This window comes from Alosa alosa, chromosome 20 (genome assembly GCF_017589495.1).
Source record: "Alosa alosa isolate M-15738 ecotype Scorff River chromosome 20, AALO_Geno_1.1, whole genome shotgun sequence".
In the NCBI taxonomy this organism is placed as follows: Eukaryota; Metazoa; Chordata; class Actinopteri; order Clupeiformes; family Clupeidae; genus Alosa; species Alosa alosa.
The window spans coordinates 12,292,687-12,311,075 of NC_063208.1; the positions used below are offsets into that span (position 1 = coordinate 12,292,687).

Sequence of the window (18,389 nt, forward strand, 5' to 3'; positions counted from 1 at the left end):
CTTGTTGTAAGTGTTGCTATGAGAGTAGATGTTCTCTAAAGAGCTGGGTCTTCAGGAGTTTTTTGAAAGTGGAAAAGGATGTCCCTGCTCTTGTAGGAACTGGAAGTGTGTTCCACCAACGAGGAACAACAGATGAGAAAAGTTTGGATTGGCTTGAGCGCCCGGTGGTAGAGCTAGGCGTCGATTCGTCAGAGGAGCCGCAGCGGTCTGGAGGTAGTGTAAGTCTGTAAGAGGGCATTCAAGTAGGTGGGAGCAGAACCGAGACTACTTTGTAGGCAAGCGTTAGAGACTTGAATTTGATGCAGGCGCCATAGGTAGCCAGTGTAGCTGGATGAGCAGCGGGGTAACATGTGCCCTTTTGGGTTGGTTGTAGACCAGGCGCCGCCCAGCGTTCTGGATCATCTGAAGTGGTTTCACTGCGCAGGCTGGGAGACCTGTCAGGAGGGCATTGCAGTAGTCAGTCATTGAGATGACTATTGCCTGAACCAGAAGTTGGGTAGCATCTTGAGTCAAGTAAGTCCTGATTTTCCATTATGTTGTAGAGTGCTAAACGGCATGACCGGGCGACTGAGGCAACATGATCTGAGAAGTTTAGTTGGTTGTCAAGAACAACTCCTAGATTTCTTGCAGTCCTGGTCGGTAAAACAGACAGGGAGTCAAATTTGATGTTGATGTCGTGGTGTATGGTAGGTTTAGCTGGGATGACCACCATCTATACACCAGATGAGGTGCCACGCCAGGGAGCCTCAAGATCGCCATCACAGATCCTCAATGAAACCGTGACCCTTATCAGTAATGTTATGGTCAGTGATATCATGGCCACCTCCCTGTCAGATATACTAGAGGATAACGTACCTCTACCCTCTCTTAATGCTGAGTGTCTCTCCCTGAGCCCAAGTTCTGCTGTTCTTGAACCACCTTGTGAGGGCCAACATGGTGTCACAGTTACTTCTTTACCCACTTCTCCAGTGGACGGCGATACGAAGACTACACCAGCCTTGTTTCTTTACTGGTAATATGCTTGCTGTCTCAGGTAAAGAAACAGCCTTTCGGATGATATGTTAGACATGTCCAGAAGGTTGATAGACAAGGTTTTCTATAACTTGGATGTTACAGCAGGCATCTCATGAAATGAGACTTGCGCCCATGTCAAGGCTCACAAGGTCTACAGGGCCATCTATAAGGATCTAGAGAAGGAATTCGGTTCAAAAGAGCTTATGGCAATGGAGTCTCAGGATCCATCCTTTGAGGAGACTGTGATCACATTTTAACACGTGAGCTAGTGCGAACAAGGACTCCCGTTGTGACAGTTCTGTCTCCTGCACCTAATGAGTGTGAGATGGAGGGCCAAAGCAATTCCACTTTTACCAGCCCAGACGTGAAGACGCAGCCCAGGAAGGGCTTACTTTGTTTCCTTGGAAAGATGCCAAAGATTAATCTGAAGGTTGATATTATGCACTCTAACATTAATGTTTAAGAATTTTACACACACAGTCTATTACTCTAAGGTTTTTGATGCTCTTTTTAGAAATTCAAAATTGGCGTCAAGAAAGACCAGCAAAGATGAAACTATTGAATCAGCCTGTTCTAATACAGGTAAGTACTTTACCTTTTTCATTTGGTGACATATCTGAAAACAGAATATTCATTTGATACAAAATACTATGACACTATTTTTCTCACGGCCTCAACTATGTTGACTTTGTTCATTAGTGTCTGGCTTTTCCTCTGAAGACAAGCCTCGTAGACGCAACATGTTTGCCAGGATGTTCCGTGTACTGACTAAGAAGTCTTAATATTAAATATTTTCAAAACTTGCACCTAATTCTAATAAACTTATGAGCATTATGTCTGTGTTTTGCTTACTGCTTTGGTCAGATTACTTTTGTCTGTGGTCAGCTGCATTTACAGTAGAATGTTCTTTCAGGGCAATGAATCTGACAAACTATAGTTACACAAACTCAATCTGTTAAATCTATGAATTAAATTGGTAAATAAGAAATCACTGTATGTGTAACTATACCTGTCCTACCATTGGATTTGTGCAAGATTCTGACAAGGCCTACAGATACAGGTCTTGTTATAACCTCTGTGTATACAGTTTACAATATTTTGGTTTGTCTGTAGACTGAAGTTTGAACTTGTTAACTACGGTAAATAGTGTTTTTACCCTGGACTTACACTGTAAATCTGTTGATGTTGTAAGTCTCAATCTGACCATTTCTTTCCACAAAACTCGCCAGAACTCATCATTTAAGGGGTTATTTATTTATTTATTTATTTTTGTACAGGGAAGCATGTCCCGGACCCCCCTATATACAATATTGCCTATTCTAAATATGGTCAATACTCGAAATATGAATGTCCACGTAAACATACTCAAAGATCTCTCTGAATCTGAAGGGGGATTCTTTCCTTCACTGGATTTGGGATTTGGAATGTTGTCAACCTACAGGTTACCATGTCAACCATACCTTTATTGTTTTGGTGACTATTTGAACTCCATTTCTGTAGCCTATAACTTCTCTGCTAAGTGAGCAACAGTAAGTAAACAAACATATTTAAAATATTTGTGTTGGTCGTTGTCCTCTACATAGCACTTGTAATTTCACATCTCTCCTGTGTATACCGTATTTTAAATCAAATGTAGGTAGTTCAGATATAATTGTGTGTCAAATGATAAGGTGGCTATTATCTAAGTGTACCAAATAAATTGACATGATAAATCTGACTATAGCATAGCAGGCTACATTTTGATTGTTAGTTATTGTTATAAAAACTCCTGCCCAGTTATAGGCTGTAGACTGTAGATCTGGTATGGCAAGTACAACTTAAACATAGCCCTGATGTCAAATTTAGTCAGACTAGCCTATGCCCAATACATGTTAAAATCTGACATTGAATACATGCCATCAAACCTCTCTGACCTCCATAAATAAACCGCCTAATTGTTTGTGACCAGCTTTTATTTAACTCCACAGGACAGTTTAACACCATTGTCTCAGCAGAATGACGATTGGAATCTTTAACAAATACAGGGACAAGTTATTCGTCACCAATCAAGCTTTCACTTCAAAGATCTTGCAAAACCCTAGCTTCCCTTTCATTAAAAAGGATGATGGTAAGGCCCGATGATAGATTTTCTATGTTCTACTCCATACGCATACTTTTGTCCCTCAATGTCCCTTGAACATGCTATCTATCCTGAGAGAAAAAACATGGGATGATTATTGGCAGATTCTGTATTATTTTTTTATGTTTGTTTTTCAGTCTTTGTATATGAATATTTCCATGAAAGTTTACTGAACGGAGCTTTGTTGTTGCTTGCATCCACTATCGGCATGGCTGTGTACGTGACTGTGGACAGTGTGGTGAGTAGGCGGGGTAACCTCTTGTGCAAAATGGTAGAAGGGAGATCATCTCTCCCTAGACGCTTCTGGACATCAATGGTTTTTGTAAAACTTGGACCAAAAATAATGGCACTCTTGATGCTGACATACAAATTCAAAAATGTTTGAAATAAAAGAAAGCTGGTCATTGATATTGTAATGCAGTGCAGTGCCCTTCTAACCTGACTAAGTGCACTTCTAACCTGAGTCAGGTTAGTGCACTTCATGAATTACTATATAACTTCATCACAATGTCATTTAAGCATAATGTCAGTATACCCACAATCACATAAATATAAGTACTTATGTCAACTAGTCAACTGCATAGTCTTGATAAGCATCTTTCTGCTGTTTCAGGCGGCCCATTCATGCATCTCGTTCTTTGTGTTCAGCATGGGGGTGTCGTTGTGGCTCATCAGTTCAGGGGCCTGCCGCCGGCGTCTTGTGATTGACCACAGCAAAAAGGAGTACCGATTTTACATCCACACACACCTGCGGCACAGGGGGCCCCTTAACCAAATTTATATCCGCATCATTACACAAAAAACTGGTGAGGAGATTTATTGTTGTGATATACTATACTACATAACATACTGTACAGTATAAGAAATATGCATATAATTATAATAATATTACCTCTCCCATCAGAGCTGTAGTCGAGGGCTAAATGCAAGTAACACAGTTAATCCACCTCTTAAATTTCAGAAATAGAGTTTATCCACCTCTTTATTCACCAATTGCAACTTTTAACATTCAGAAATCACACTGTATTATCCACATTCACAATATGTACACTCATCAACACTCTATGAACCATTTACACTGGTATTGTTATAAACATTATACAATAACCTCTACCATTATCAAGCATGTTCTGAATGCTTTTTAAAAAAAAAAAAATCTGATTCGCATGGCGCAGTCCACCTTCCCGTGATCAATTCATATTAACCCACTTCTTATTTTACCACTACACCCTGTCTCCCATCAACCTATATTAACCAGGTTCTTTAACACAGCATTCAGTTTAAGATCTGGGAAATATCAGGGAAATAAATTTGAAAACACACAAGTCTAACTTTGTGCCCTGCTTTTAGACTTTTGCCATATTTCTTGCTTTGACTCATCCTAGTCTCATACTGCTACAGGAGCTCAAGGAACTCTCATGTACAGACTCATTCTGAATGGATATAAGATAGACTGCCATGCACTCTGTGGCTTCTCTGAAAAATACAGGGTGAGTGCATCATTCATTACCCATGGAGCACACATATGGCTGAGTAAGGGCTGAGCACAGTGTTAGCGCTTCATCTTCATATACTATAGTTAAGGCTCAATGGTGTTTTATGCCCCAACGTCGTCTTCCAGGCAGCGCTGCCACTGCTGACTTAAAGGCACCTAATCCTAAACCTAACCCCAACCCTAACCTTAACCCATGCCTAACCCTTCATGCAGCGCTGCCTTGAAGACAACGTTTGGGGCATAAAACACCAAGAAACATAGTTAAGTTTAGAATTTGTATATCCTATGTTTTAGACGTCCACTGTAGCACATTCTCATACAATTATATTTATATGATTATTTATATTTATATTTATTACAAATAATTATGACAATACCTCACAGATCTCCTCCACCCCTACACTCAGTCACGTTCCCTGCGGTCCTCTGACAAGGACCTGCTGGCCACCCCCCGCACCAGGTTGCGGACTTTTGGGGACAGGGCTTTCTCTGTCAATGCTCCCACACTATGACATAGTCTACCACTCCATGTCCACTCTGCCCCATCCCTGCCCATGTTCAAAAAGCACATCAAAACATTTATTTGCATTAAGTCCTTTGACCCCATAACCCCCACTATTTGTTAAGCGACCTTGCTACCATGAAAGTCCAAGTTATTATTAGTAAGGGTGGAATGGTTGAGAAAGAGAATTAAATGTATTTGACAACCATAACCTTATTTGATAACGTTATCCTCTCTCACTTTCTCAGCTGCTGGAGTGCCAGGGCAAGACAATTGCATCCAATTTACAGCTGAACTACTTTGACTACTTGGAGTCCTCCAAGCGCCACTTTGTGATTCACCGGCCTATTCGACCCAAACCAAGCAATGTGAAGTTCTGATTGTGATGACACCCTTAACAACTCCAAACAAGCTATAAAATGCACCATGCAACATGTATTCAATCTTGCAAGCAGTAATCTTTGCAGTATAAAACATTATTGGAAAGTAAAACAATGGGCTATTTCAGTTGTTACAAGTGATAGTGCTAATATGCAATGATTTCTTAAAAATGCACGACTGACGCTTTTGTGATGTAGGCTACAAGTTCCGGTCCTTGATTATGATTGGCTGAGTCGCGTTCGATGACAGAGCCTTATATATTAGTATTGAGTTATTATATTATATTGCGTAATATTAGTATAGCTTTGTGATTTGGATTGCATTATCAGTGCAACGAGGGCTTTCTCTGGTGTGCATAAACCTGCTCACCTTTCAAAATAGAACGCGGAAGTCGAACGTTTGTACCTCCAAAGCAAAGATTCTAGAACAACTCCGCTCTAGAATCTTTGTTCCAAAGTCTGCCTTCACCTTCCACCATCTCTCAATCAGGCTCGCGTTCATTGTAAGCCAATGGAAACACGGGGCATGCGAAGAAGAGGAAGGTTGCCAGCCTTTACAACTGATCTGTAAACAAGAGGGGGAGCTGGACTCGGACTGCTGAGCACTTAGCGCAGCTAACAAGCTAGAAGCTAGATAGCTAGCATTTCTTCTGTGTTTTGTACAAAATTTAGGTGGGATTAGTAGGACTCCACTGTAAGCAGGAAGACAAATTCTTCCCGCAGAAGCTGTTCTGTTACACACAACAAAATGTCGGTGTTTTCAGAAGCGGCTTTGGAGAAGAAACTGTCCGAGCTCAGCAACTCCCAGCAGAGCGTTCAGACGCTGTCTCTATGGTTAATCCACCACAGAAAACACTCGAAAGCTATCGTCAGTGTTTGGTATAACGAACTCAAAAAAGGTAAGTTGACTAGGTTAATTCACGTTAAAAGGAGGTGAGTGCTGCTTTTCCGATGAAGTTCGCGTTTGCCCAATTGATGAATGATGATGAATAATGTTATAACGTTGCCGTTATTCGCTAACAGTTAGCTAACTTGCTAATGTTATCTATCTCAACTAGCTGCCCCTTGGCTAGGATAGCTAGTCTAACATTAGCTACATGTCGGTGTTACGAATATCATATTGCCAGCTGCAGAATCGGACAAAATTCATATCTATAGTATGACGTGAGTAGGTAGGCTACAATGCAGTTGGGAAGGATAGCTTTCTTTCTTGAGGTGATATAAGTTAACGTTATGTGGGTTTTTTGCGTGTGTCTCACAGCATGGGAAATCGTGAGCTAACGTAACCAACGAGTTAGCGTGGTGAATGTTAAAACGTTTTGTCTCTGTGATTGCACATATATTGCGTAGTTAAGTCTGGTAATGTCGCTAATATAGAAATGTTAATATATTGGCATTGTCGTTCATGCACATGCGCTATTAATTATCTATCCTCCTGGATAGAAATTGTTTAAAATAGCCAGGTTAGGATTAGGGTGGTTTAGGTGATTTCCAACTATGGGCAATGTGGCACGACTCTCAATATGAAATATTTTAAAAGAATAGGTTGTTGCTAGATTGTGCTGAACGCAAACTTCTCTGCTGCTTTGCTGTAGCAGTTGTTCGTCGTTTGTATGTTCATTCCTACTATGTTTTATGACCGATTCTGTAACCTAGGGTCACGCACCGGTGAATTACTTAATAACATTTGCTCGTGGGGTGTTGTAAGGTGAGTGACCTCAACTTGCGTCTGTGGGTGGTTGTAAAAGCATCTCTGAAGTGGCGTGCACCATCAATAAAAGTGTAAACACATGGCATCCTTCAGACTCAACGACTAATGTGGTGACGGCTGGTTTCTTATGTTTAGTGATAGTAATGTGGAGGACAAGTAAATGCAGATTTGCATCCAGGCTCTTCAAAAAGAGGTCCTCTAACAGTGTGGTTGTTCTGTCCCTGGTCAATTTCTGTACAGCAGGCGTTCCCAATTGAATGCCTATCTCACATTAGCCTGGCACAGCCTGTTTGGTTGGTGTTTAACTAACGTTAATGAATCATGCAAAGATACATTTATAAGCCAGTTAAAGCGTTTGGACAGAAAACACAGCTTTCAGTATCAGGACTGGTCAGTTTACAGAAACCACAAGATAAACTCCATTATCAGGAGACAGGCTTGTTTTATTGCAACACTTTATGCATATTTTGAGAGGCAATAGGAGCAAAACTGTACAGTTGTTGGGGGCACGCAGCACTTGCTTTCTCTCCCGTGACACTCGCCTACTGTCTTGTGCCACCTGCCTACTGTTCCATGTCACTTTCCAACTATTCCAACGCTAACCCTAACCCATGGAATAGTTTCCAAGTGGAATGGGACACGGGACAGTAGGCTGGTGGGACAGGACAGTGGCGCGGGACCGTAAGCAAGTGGAATGAAACAGTAGGCAAGTGAAATGAAACGGTAGGCAAGTGGCGCTAGACAGTAAGCAAGTTGCATGAGACAGTAGGCGAGTGGTGCGGCATGGTGAGGTATGTCCCTATACTCATTTTAAGATTCTTGGAGCGACACTGTGGATTGGTGTGTGTGTGTGTGTGTGTGTGTGTGGCCAAGTCCCTCTCTCTGCAGAAAATCTTGTGACTTTTGTTGATGTGGGAATCTTCAACTTTTTGTCATGGTATAGTAAACTAAAGACATGGTCTAACATATTTGATCCCCTTTGATTAATGCTTTACATCGTCATGCTTAATTTTTAATTTAATGAAATTCAAGGTCAAGGTCAGGAAGTTTATTGTCACATGCATATAGTTACTGGAATTGAGCTTATGATCAAAAAACATTTCCCTAATGTTTCTGTTGCTGATTTTGATGTTTTGGTTGTAAAAGAAATATGCATGCAAACTTGTTTCATGTGTTATCATGACAAAAATCAATGAAACCAAGTAGGCTAGTTTGCTTGGCAATTTTGCTAACTCTACTAAGTGGTTGTGTGAAGTACAAATGCCCATGTGGTAAAAAACAGAACTTGCTGTACAGTACAAGATTCCGGTATGGACATTTTCAAATGTTTTGTTTTGAAAGTCAAATCAAATCCTTTCAAATCAAGTCTACTTCTGTTGTAGACACCCTACTGGTGCCATTTTATATGTGGTCACAGCCACACTAGCAGTGTTGCTAACAAGTATGTTTGTGTTTTGTGCATGATGGTGATGAGTCATAAAAGTTGATGAAATGTCTTGGGAGGGCTGTATTTTTGGAGAATGTAGTGTACAGTATTTGAACCAGGCTAAGTGTCTCCTACAGAAATAGTTAAAGGTGATTCAGTCTCTCCCTCCCTGCGGGCCAATCGTTTTAGAAGTGAAAGAGCAAAGCTTGTGTCTTTGGTAGGAAATTATGTTAGATTCAAGCAATTTCTTTGCAGGGATCAAACGGGATGTGGTGCTGAAATTCACCACTGTTAAGAAAACGATGAGGAGATCATAGTTGTGTAAGAAGAACTATTGCACACTGAGCCGAAGAAACCCTGTGCAAGTGCCTTGCACGCACGAGTGCCAGAATATATGGCATCGTCTTTATTTTTGTATTAATAAAACACGCAGTTGGAAATGAGTTTTGAACTATATATAGCCTGTCCTGCACAACAGACAGCCTCTTTGTCTGATGGGATAGAAGTAGCTGCCTCTCAGTTTTGACAGTTGAGGTTAATGTTTCTTAAAAGTATTTGTAATGCAGGTTTACATGAGTTTATGGTATAAGAAAGAAGGCCACTGGCCTAGTGAATGTTCTCTTTATATAGTAGAGGGGAAAAACAGGTGAAAGCTTTTGTCTTGTCAAATTGTGTGTCCTTTATAAATGTAGTATTGTCCCATAGCTATTTATAGGGAATATGTGATGACGACCAGATCTCGTCTTTACCACTGCTGGCTTCGGTTATTGGTATGATATATGGAATCTTTCTGCGCGTGATATCTGGGGTGGGGAGATGTTGAGTGCATTTCTGGTTGAAATTTCTGAAGTACTGATATTATATTCACACGTACCAGTCATGTCTCACCTCACTATACTGAAGACTTCCTTCATAGCTGTGGCATTTCCAATGGCTTCACACCTCAACAGCACTCATGCCCATTACTGTATGTCAGCTTCGCATACTTTAGTTATGCTGGTTTTGTTTAAGGCTTTGAAACTGCCGTCTCACCTTCACAGACCGTTTCCACTGGTGGAACTTACCTGTACAGTGAGGTGCCTACATGAAGCTTAACGTTTTGAAGTGACTCGTATCCACTAATTAGAGGCACTCGGGGAACAAGAGAAGAGGACTGGGTGTTTGTCCCTATGGATCTAAGTCACAAAGTGTATATTTATAGCCTATCTGCTTTCATTCTGACCATCATCTGCACAGATTCCCTTTGGTTGGCTGTGGTTTAGCGGCTTTGTAGGCCTACTTTGAGTCATAAATCAACAGCAGGGGCTTGAAGATGATGTGCCTGTGGGGACTAAGTGCAAAAGTGATAGGAGGTTGTAGTGGTGATCCCTGAACTATCCCGCTAATATGCTCTGTTACTTCAACTGGATAGATGATGAGCAGTAGCATTTTGATTTGACTGGCAGGGTTCAACATGGCCATGTTCAATGGCCCGCTGGTCCAGGGCAAGTTGGTTGACCGGTCAGTCATTGGCCCATTGCCAGTTTTTCTGCCAATCACCATGCAATGTAGGAAGGCTTTTTGTGTACCTCTTTTGTCTGGCAGGTGCGTTGGATATGACCAAAGGTCGCAGATCAGGAGCTTAGAAAGAGTCCCGCACACTGACCATTCCGCAAACAATTATTTATTTATAATACAACGTTTCGGTCTTGGACCTTCACCAGAATTTACCTGAAAAAAAATATAAATGGTTAAAGATCAAAAGCAATAAAAACATATAATGCATAAAATGTTAGATAAAAGAAAAGTTAATGGTGTGAAGCAGGCCTTCTGTACAGTATTCTGTGCAGATCTCACTATTCTCTCTGACAATAAATAAATAGCGAATAAAAAGCAAAATTAGAATTGGAAGCCTGAAACTGATAGCTCTTAGTTCAGGTAATGGGCCTATCTAGGCATACTGGTTGGAGGTAGGCGAGCTGACTTAATCTCACCTTTACATAGGAGACCATCAGTTGCCATGGTGAGAGAGTGGCCTCTAGATGTGTGTGAGCCCATGGGAAGCCTTGAGTTCCCTGTACCAAAAAACAGAATCACCAGGGAGGGGCTATTTTTTGTGATGCCTTCCTTGCAGCCTGTCTGTGTTGTGTACCGTATCCACTCTCTTGTGCTCTTGATGCTCAAAGGAAAAGCTTCACCACCATGCAGCCCAAACAGCGCTGGGCATGTCCGCTACATCTAAGACAAGCACTGTTTTTCAGAGTGGGCATTAAAGCTATGACTGAAGGGTGTAGGTAATGAAAGGATGGGTGATTTTGGTTGACTTGGCTCCTTGTTAATATTTATACTGATTTATATTGAATATTTTGTTGAAAGAATGTGGCAAGGAAGTGAGGTTTTATTTAAGATGCTTCATGATGGCCATTTTTTTTTTTTATGGACAGGGGTATGTTCTGTATTCTGTGTTCTATTCTCTTTGGACAAAGGCGTCTGCAAAATCCCATAACCATTCTGTAATCTAGGCCTCAATCACGTAAACCTTGGGCTATTTGTTTACCTAATTTGTGGGCTGCAGTAATAGTATATAGTACTATAGAGGATTCGCAACTGAAGACGTTTGATTCTTTCTACCTTAAACGAATTGGCTGCTAACAGATGCAATTGAAATGTATTTGATGTACTTGATGTGAACAAGAGCTTCGGGTAACTGAATTTTGTGTGTGTGTGTGTGTCTCTTTAGCCCAGGTCCCTCGTAAGCTCACCTTTATCTATCTGGCCAATGACGTGATCCAGAACAGCAAGAGGAAGGGACCGGAGTTCACGCAGGACTTTGCTCCTGTCATTGTGGACGCCTTCAAGCATGTCTCCGGGTAAGACGATGGTAACTGGATAGTGTGACTGTTCATAGCAGTGGAATGTCCAGTACCAATTCTTCAGAGTATCAGTTGGTCACTTCCCACTTGTAAATGGCTTTCCCTAGTGTCATGGAAATTCACAATATCTCCTTTAAGGAAATGCAAACACACTCCTCAGTCATTTTTAAGAATCTTCAATACCTGCTTTTAATTTGCGATCCCAGCTGAGCTCTAAGGCGGTGAGATACAGGACAACAAACACACCGTTTTTGTTACAGTTCCGTGATGACGGCATGGCCCTTTTTTTTTTTTTTTTTTTTTGCATAAGTAGTGAGCCACAGTGCCATTGTCCAGGACATGAACATGCTTTGCTTGCTTTGCTTAAACCCAAAGAGTGTCGATGAAACTGAAACTGAGTGTACTGCTCCTCCTGCCTCTCCTGGGATTCTAGGATGAGCACGCCAAATCTTAAGCAACCTCATCGCTCATTTATGGAATATTTCAGAGCAGACAAACACTCTCTTAACTTATTTAAACATCAACTGCCACCATGCCCAGTAACGGTTGAATGAGTCTAGTTACCCTTTTTCTGCCCTTTCATTTCTCTGACCTCTCCTCTCTTTTTCTATAGCGAGGGAGAAGAGAGCTTCAAGAAGCAGTTGGCTCGGGTACTGTCTATCTGGCAAGAGAGAGCGGTCTATGACAACAACTTACTGGACCAGCTTTCCCAGGTGTTGTGTAAGTGTACTCCCATCATCAAAGCTCACTCACAGTACTTTATCTAGACGCCTGTGTTCTCAGTGCCAGTTCTGTGTGCTTAGACAGACCGAGTATATAAAAGTGACGGTTAAGCGATTGCACCTTCACTCTTTGCAAAACAAGTGCAACAGGTAAGGATTGTGGGGTCTGTTAGTTGAAAGTGAATACGTGGCCTATTCAGCACTAAACCTGTGTAATCACAGGAGGCAGAAAGAAATGTGCAGGTAAGACAGGAATATATAAAACAAATAGAATGGCAACATCTGGGTTTTAAAGGTCCAGTTGCCAGGAGTTAGTTAGTTAGTGACATAGAATAGTAGACCATGAAGTGGTATGTCCTTAGAAACATTGTAGTGGTATTTTTTTTTTTTTTTTTTTTTGTAATTGTTTTTTTTAGGGGGTAAACTGGGAAATAGGGAGACATGCCTTCTGTATCTGTCAGACGTATTAGTTGCTTTTAGGGGTACGGGTAGGGTACGTTTCACTGTCTTTCTTGCTAGAGCACAGCTGTTAGCTAATGGACATGCCTAATCCCCTAATGAGATGCCATTTGTGCTCCTCTTCCTCCTCCTCCTCTTCTTCCTCCTCCTCCCCCTCCGCTTCCTCCTCCGCTTCCTCCTCCTCCTCCTCCTCTTCTTCCTCCTCCTCCTCCTCCTCCTTCTATGGTTGTGCTGTGTCTGCTGGCTCCTCCTGTCTGCCGCTCAGTCGGAGAGAAGAAGGCCAAGAAGCGTCCCTACGAGGAGATCAAAGCAACAAGCGAGGATTTCGCCAGCCAAAGCTCCCCAGGAGAGCCCCCTCAGGTGAGCGCACACACACACACACACACCTACACACACACACCTACACACACACACACCCACACACACACACACACACACACACACACACACTTACACCTGTTTGTTTTCTATTTTATGTTTTCCCTAGTGTCTCTCTGTCTGTCCCTTTTCTGTTCCCACTGTCATTAAAAATATGTGTTGCGTGACATTTCAAGTGTAGTAGATGTAGAAATGGTAGTAATATGATTATTGATAGGGTAATTCCGTGGTAGTCCTCATTCCCACCTTCATTCTGTGTGTTCCTCTCAGACAGCCGATCTGATCCGAGCGCTGCAGGAGCTGGAGAACGCCGCCTCCAGTGATTCCGCCCTGCGCCAGAGAATCTCCTCTCTGCCGGCCGAGGTGCAGGACACCTCGCTACTGCACCGCATCACAGGTATAGACCCTTTCAAGAGAGTTCCATTATCAGACACACACACTGCTGCCCCAGTAACACATCACACAGCAATGCTTATTAACATTGATTGTTTGCTGAATGATTGGTGTGGCCAATAGTATGATATCTATGTGCATGTCTGAGTGTGTGTGATTGGCCCACAATCTGATATCTGTTTGTGTGTTTGTCTGTGCGCGTATGTGTCCAGATAAGGAGTCTGGCGAGCGGTTGGCGCGGGCAGTGGAGGAGGCCTGCATGATGCTGGCGGACTACAGTGGGCGTCTGGCGGCCGAGATCGACGACCGGCGGCAGCTGACGCGCACGCTGGCCCTCTACCTGCAGAGCCAGAAGGAGGGCCTGTCCCACAACGAACAGAAACTAGAAGTGCGTACCAAACACACTCCCGTCTCCTGAGCCTGTCTTTCTCATGCCTCCCTCTAGCTATTCCTCCACCACTCTCTCTCTACGCTCCTTTTGGAGTTTTCTCTCTCGATCTCTCCGTTCTACTCTACATTTCCACATTTCCCTGAGTCTTGCTGCCTTGCCCACATTCTCTCTCTCTCTCTCTCTCTCTCTCTCTCTCTCTCTCTCTCTCTCTCTCTCTCTCTCTCTCTCTCTCTCTTACCTTCAGTGTGTCATGTTTTACGTCGGTCTCATTTTCAGAAGTGGAGTGACTGTTGAACCAGATCCTGGAACAGTGATTGGTCGACCTAATACTAAAGAACAACATTAAATGTTTGTTTGACCAAATTATTTAGCTGATGTTGTATTTCGGGAGAGCTGTGGCAGCACGGTACCACATTTGGTTCTCAGTGCCCATGGAGACCCAAGTTCGATTCTGGCCTGCGGTCATGTCCCGATCTCACCCCATCCTTCTCTCTAATTCACTTCCGCTCTCTCTCCACTGTCCTATCGGTATAAAGGCAAAAAGGCCAAAAAATATACTGGAAAAAAATGTATTTCAGCATGTGCTTCTCAATTCTATAGGTGTAATTTTGGTTCTAGCAGCATAAACATAATCTTTCCCATAACAACTTGATGGCAGCTAATGCAAGTTAATCATTAGGCATTTTAACAAGTCATTCTTTAAACATTATTGCCACAGCCTTAATACGTGTGTGGTCAGAAAACAAATCCCATGGTTCTACCAGCAGATGTTCAAACAGAATCTGGTTCAGTAGCCACTGCCTTTCTCCACTTATACTGTTATGGGTAATGTTTACATAGAGGTGTGTGTGTGTTTGTGTGTGTAATGGGATACCTCAAAACCTGGTTCTGTGATTGGTGTAAAGTAGCCGATGGTGACCTGCTACCATGCAGGCGATGCTGACTACACAGTTAGCTGCACTCACAGGGTCAGTTTCTCATGCCTGGAGTAAACCTGGTCCTAGACTAAAAGTGAACTTCAGTGATCATTTCCATTGAAGATAAGTGTTGGTACAGAACTGTTCTATGAATGGGAAACCAGCCCTTAATGTCATGTGTTGTGTAATAATTGGTGTTTCCAAGGAGTGAAACGTCAAGTGAAACGAACTGAGCACACAATCACAGGATCAGGTTTTGTGTGAGTCCCTGTCTAAATGTGTGTCTGACTTGTTTGTAATCTCGAGTGAGTGTTAATTCCAGGGGGCGCTCTGCTAGCGATCAACGGCTAATGTGTTGTGAGTGTGTGAATGAAAATGTTATCTTGTGTGTACTGCCTAACCCAGTAACTCTTAAGCCATTATTTCACAGGTATTAAAGATGATCGTGTGGTGTGGTGTGGTGTGGTGTGTGTGTGTGTGTGTGTGTGTGTGTGTGTGTGTGTGCGTGAGAGAGAGAGTGAGATGCTGTTTGTACGTGAACATGTTTGTCTTCACAGATCTGCCCTGTAAAAAGAAAAAAAGAAAAAGAAAAATAAAAGGCAAAAATGAAACTGTGACTCTTCTCTTATTTACAACTCAACTCACAACATCTTTCAAACAATCCACACACTCCTGTAGGTTTTTCCTTTTGGGTTTATTTGGAGTATCTGAAAAGACAAACATGTAACACCATTATTGAACCTGTGACTAAAGAATGTGTTACACAAATAACCACCAAATTAGCATCAACCCATGCAGGGTAATCGAGTAATACAGCCTGTCTGTACCTTAATTGTATTTTATTTAATTACATTTAGTAAGGTATTCCATACCCCAAACTACCTCTAGCTATCACCCCCAAATACTCAACACTTCTGACCGGTGATGGCAGTGTAGTGTGTATGCAGGTTTTTATGTTTAACCTACTGTTGCACCTCACTATATATTAAGGACCTACTAAGCCTGAGTGTGTTCTGTTGCCCAGATACACCACAGGGGTTAACAGAGAGCTGAGCTCTATTGCAGGCTGTCAAAACCTTGGTTCTTGGGGTGCGCAGAACTGTATATTTGTAGCTTCTTTTCCTAAAATGTAGGGTTAGAAATGAAAAGGCAAAACAGGAATGCTAAATGACACAACGTCCAGTGAGCAATATAAAAGTGTCTTTTATGGACCTTGTTTCTTAGCATAAGGGGCCTGTTGCAGTGGATCTGTTTTTAATTAAACATAATAGTTAATGATAATACTACTAATAATAAAACTAAGCAGTGAACAGTGCAGCTTGAAATTGTTTAACTAGGTGTGTGTATATATATATATATATATATATATATATATATATAATTTTTTTTTTTTTTTTTGTCGTCCACAGAAGTTACTTACTTGCCTACCTATTTACTTGGTCACTCATGAGATTATTATTTTTGCAATCAGAAATCCCATGAAGGACTTACATTTACAGTCCAATAGGAGGTGTATTTAGCACCCTGTGGTCTAATACCTGTAATGGGCTATTAAAACACACTAGCTGTTAATACATACATAATATCAGTCTTATGCCCTGGGTTAATCTAGTTTCTTTTTTACACGACAGACCAAAATCTACTCAAACATGTAAACCTTCCCTAAACCCAAAACACAAGACCGGCAGAGTCTGGGTCAGGCGAGGTCAGTCACGACTCCTATGTGCTTTATACTACACCCCTGCTCAGTGAGATCAGTGTAGTCTTAAAAACCACTGAGCTCCAGTTTTCTCAGAGCTGAAAGATTCTTTACAATGGCTTTTTGCCACTACATGAGTAGAATTGAACCCTGACTAGTGTTATCATAGCCTTGAAACTTTTTGCCAAAGCAAAATTTGTAGATTCACCATGTTTGGGTAATAGTTTTAGAATTTAAACGTTCTCTGTTAGTTATTGGTGCACTGACTCAGTGCAAAAACAAGGCTGCTGTCTGTAGAGGTCTCTAAAGCAATCATGAGGAAGTCATCAGGCTGACTTGGCTCTTAGGTTCACTAGGAGGTCAATGCTTTCACAACACAAAGCACAGAATCTCTCCTAATGGAAAGCACAAGCCAAACCAGCAGACATAATCTGAAATGTCCACATGGATCAACTAGCAAACCAAGCTTGAGCACATCTAAACCAAGGGGAGGGAAATATTAAACATAAAAAAAGCAGTCAGCAAACTTCATCTACTTAAAAGGGCAAAATATCTCTAAATATTGAAAATACAGTGTTATAAAAGATCTGTCGTGATGGTCACAATCTGTCACAGCCTCAAAAGCCTTATGACAAAGCCTCATGTCTGCTTGAAAACATTGACTCACATTGGCTTGTTCTGAGTATTGATGTTAGTGGACCATAACTCACTGTTTCTTTTGTATTTGTGTGTGTGTATTGCAGGAATATAAACGAAAGCTGGCGCGGGTATCTCAGGTTCGGAAGGAGCTTCGCTCACGTCTCAACAGCCTGCCCGACCTGTCGCTTCTTCCCAGTGTAACAGGAACACCTGTCCAGCTGCCGGCCGCCGACCTGTACGACCCCGCTAACTGACCATCCTGATGGACACAGTTCTTTGCCCAGTTGCCATCCGCCACTCGTCCTTGACCCCTCCTCTTCCTCATCCTCCTCTTCCTCCTCCTCCTCCCCTGTGTGGTGCAGCTAACTCCCAGCTTCGTCTTTTGATCTCCCTCCCTCTGACACGCTCTCTCCATCTCTCATGCACTACTTCATGAGTCTCTCTCTTTCACTCCCTCTTTCTCCCCCTCCACTGCTCTCCCTCCCTCTCTCTTTCTCATGCCTTACACATGAGAGGACCCTGCCTCCCTCCTTGTGTCACAGTAGCCAGCTAAAGGATCAACTGCTGTGTCCAGCTACGCTGCCTCAGTAGTGCACTAGTTCTCGGGCCCTTGTCCACAGAAAGGAGAAGCTATTTCAAACGGACACGGAAGATGAGCGTATACTCCCAAAACTCACTCCAAAGCAGACAGCTGGTCTCACCCCCAGTGAAATCCACTGACAACCCCCTCGTCCAGTCATCAAGCCTGCTACTTCAGGATGTGGGCAGGGACCTCTCTCTCGGGAGTTATTTTTGTATTTAAAAAGGGTTTGGAATGTTCTAGATTGGAAGAGTGAGAGAGAGAGAGTAGTTGCATCCAAACATGCTCACTCCATACAACACCCAGTGTGGTGCAGACAGCAGTATTTTAATTGTGTCACTTTGTTTTGGTGGGAGGGCCGATAATGTTAGCCGATAACAATTTTTAATTTTAATAGTTTTTCTAACAGTCATTGGATATTCAAGGTTTTCCCAGTCGTGAAGCATTGACACCCTCTGCTTAGTTTGCTTCAAATCATGTTAAAAAAAGAAAGCAGCCCAGGAGCTGAATTGTATAGTTTGTCGGAAACTAAATTGTTTTGCCTCTACAACAGAGTTTGACAGCCAGTACTGATCATTGTGTATTCGTCATTCCAAAGGGCACCTGTAGGTTCTAGGCTACATTTGTCTGTACAGTAGCTGTGCAAACAATAGGTGTGTGTGTGTGTGTGTGTGTGTCCATGTCCATGTTGGCAGGTATGGGTGTGTGTGTG

General features: G+C 42.2%; 2 protein-coding genes across 3 annotated transcripts; both read left to right on the top strand.

Moving 5' to 3' along the window:
• The first annotated feature begins 2,474 nt into the window (after positions 1 to 2,474).
• Positions 2,475 to 5,568, top strand: LOC125285097 (cation channel sperm-associated auxiliary subunit TMEM249-like). Of its 2 annotated transcripts, none has more exons than XM_048229351.1 (6): positions 2,475 to 2,543; positions 2,963 to 3,121; positions 3,271 to 3,371; positions 3,747 to 3,939; positions 4,535 to 4,623; positions 5,379 to 5,568. In XM_048229351.1, the coding sequence occupies exons 2-6, from the start codon at positions 3,010 to 3,012 to the stop codon at positions 5,508 to 5,510; spliced, it is 627 nt and encodes a 208-aa protein (XP_048085308.1). In that variant the 5' UTR covers positions 2,475 to 2,543; positions 2,963 to 3,009; the 3' UTR covers positions 5,511 to 5,568. The 2 variants fall into 2 exon arrangements, with proteins under 2 accessions (XP_048085308.1, XP_048085307.1); XM_048229350.1 differs by having other exon boundaries at positions 2,982 to 3,121.
• Positions 5,569 to 5,818: 250 nt separating this feature from the next.
• On the top strand, positions 5,819 to 18,354 carry LOC125285099 (regulation of nuclear pre-mRNA domain-containing protein 1A-like). Its single transcript, XM_048229354.1, has 7 exons — positions 5,819 to 6,409; positions 11,367 to 11,496; positions 12,113 to 12,219; positions 12,946 to 13,040; positions 13,329 to 13,455; positions 13,664 to 13,839; positions 17,202 to 18,354. Exons 1-7 carry the CDS (start codon positions 6,259 to 6,261, stop codon positions 17,349 to 17,351), a joined length of 936 nt encoding a protein of 311 aa, XP_048085311.1. The 5' UTR covers positions 5,819 to 6,258; the 3' UTR covers positions 17,352 to 18,354.
• Positions 18,355 to 18,389: the final 35 nt, after the last annotated feature.

Bases quoted from the DNA above. Each gene is read 5' to 3' on its own strand.
- LOC125285097 (XM_048229351.1), top strand. From the start codon at position 3,010: ATGACGATTGGAATCTTTAACAAATACAGGGACAAGTTATTCGTCACC. The intron at 3,122-3,270 runs GTAAGGCCCGAT...TTTGTTTTTCAG, and splicing joins TTTCATTAAAAAGGATGATG to TCTTTGTATATGAATATTTC. The intron at 3,940-4,534 runs GTGAGGAGATTT...ATACTGCTACAG, and splicing joins CATCATTACACAAAAAACTG to GAGCTCAAGGAACTCTCATG.
- LOC125285099 (XM_048229354.1), top strand. From the start codon at position 6,259: ATGTCGGTGTTTTCAGAAGCGGCTTTGGAGAAGAAACTGTCCGAGCTC. The intron at 11,497-12,112 runs GTAAGACGATGG...CTTTTTCTATAG, and splicing joins GCCTTCAAGCATGTCTCCGG to CGAGGGAGAAGAGAGCTTCA. The intron at 13,840-17,201 runs GTGCGTACCAAA...TGTGTATTGCAG, and splicing joins ACAACGAACAGAAACTAGAA to GAATATAAACGAAAGCTGGC.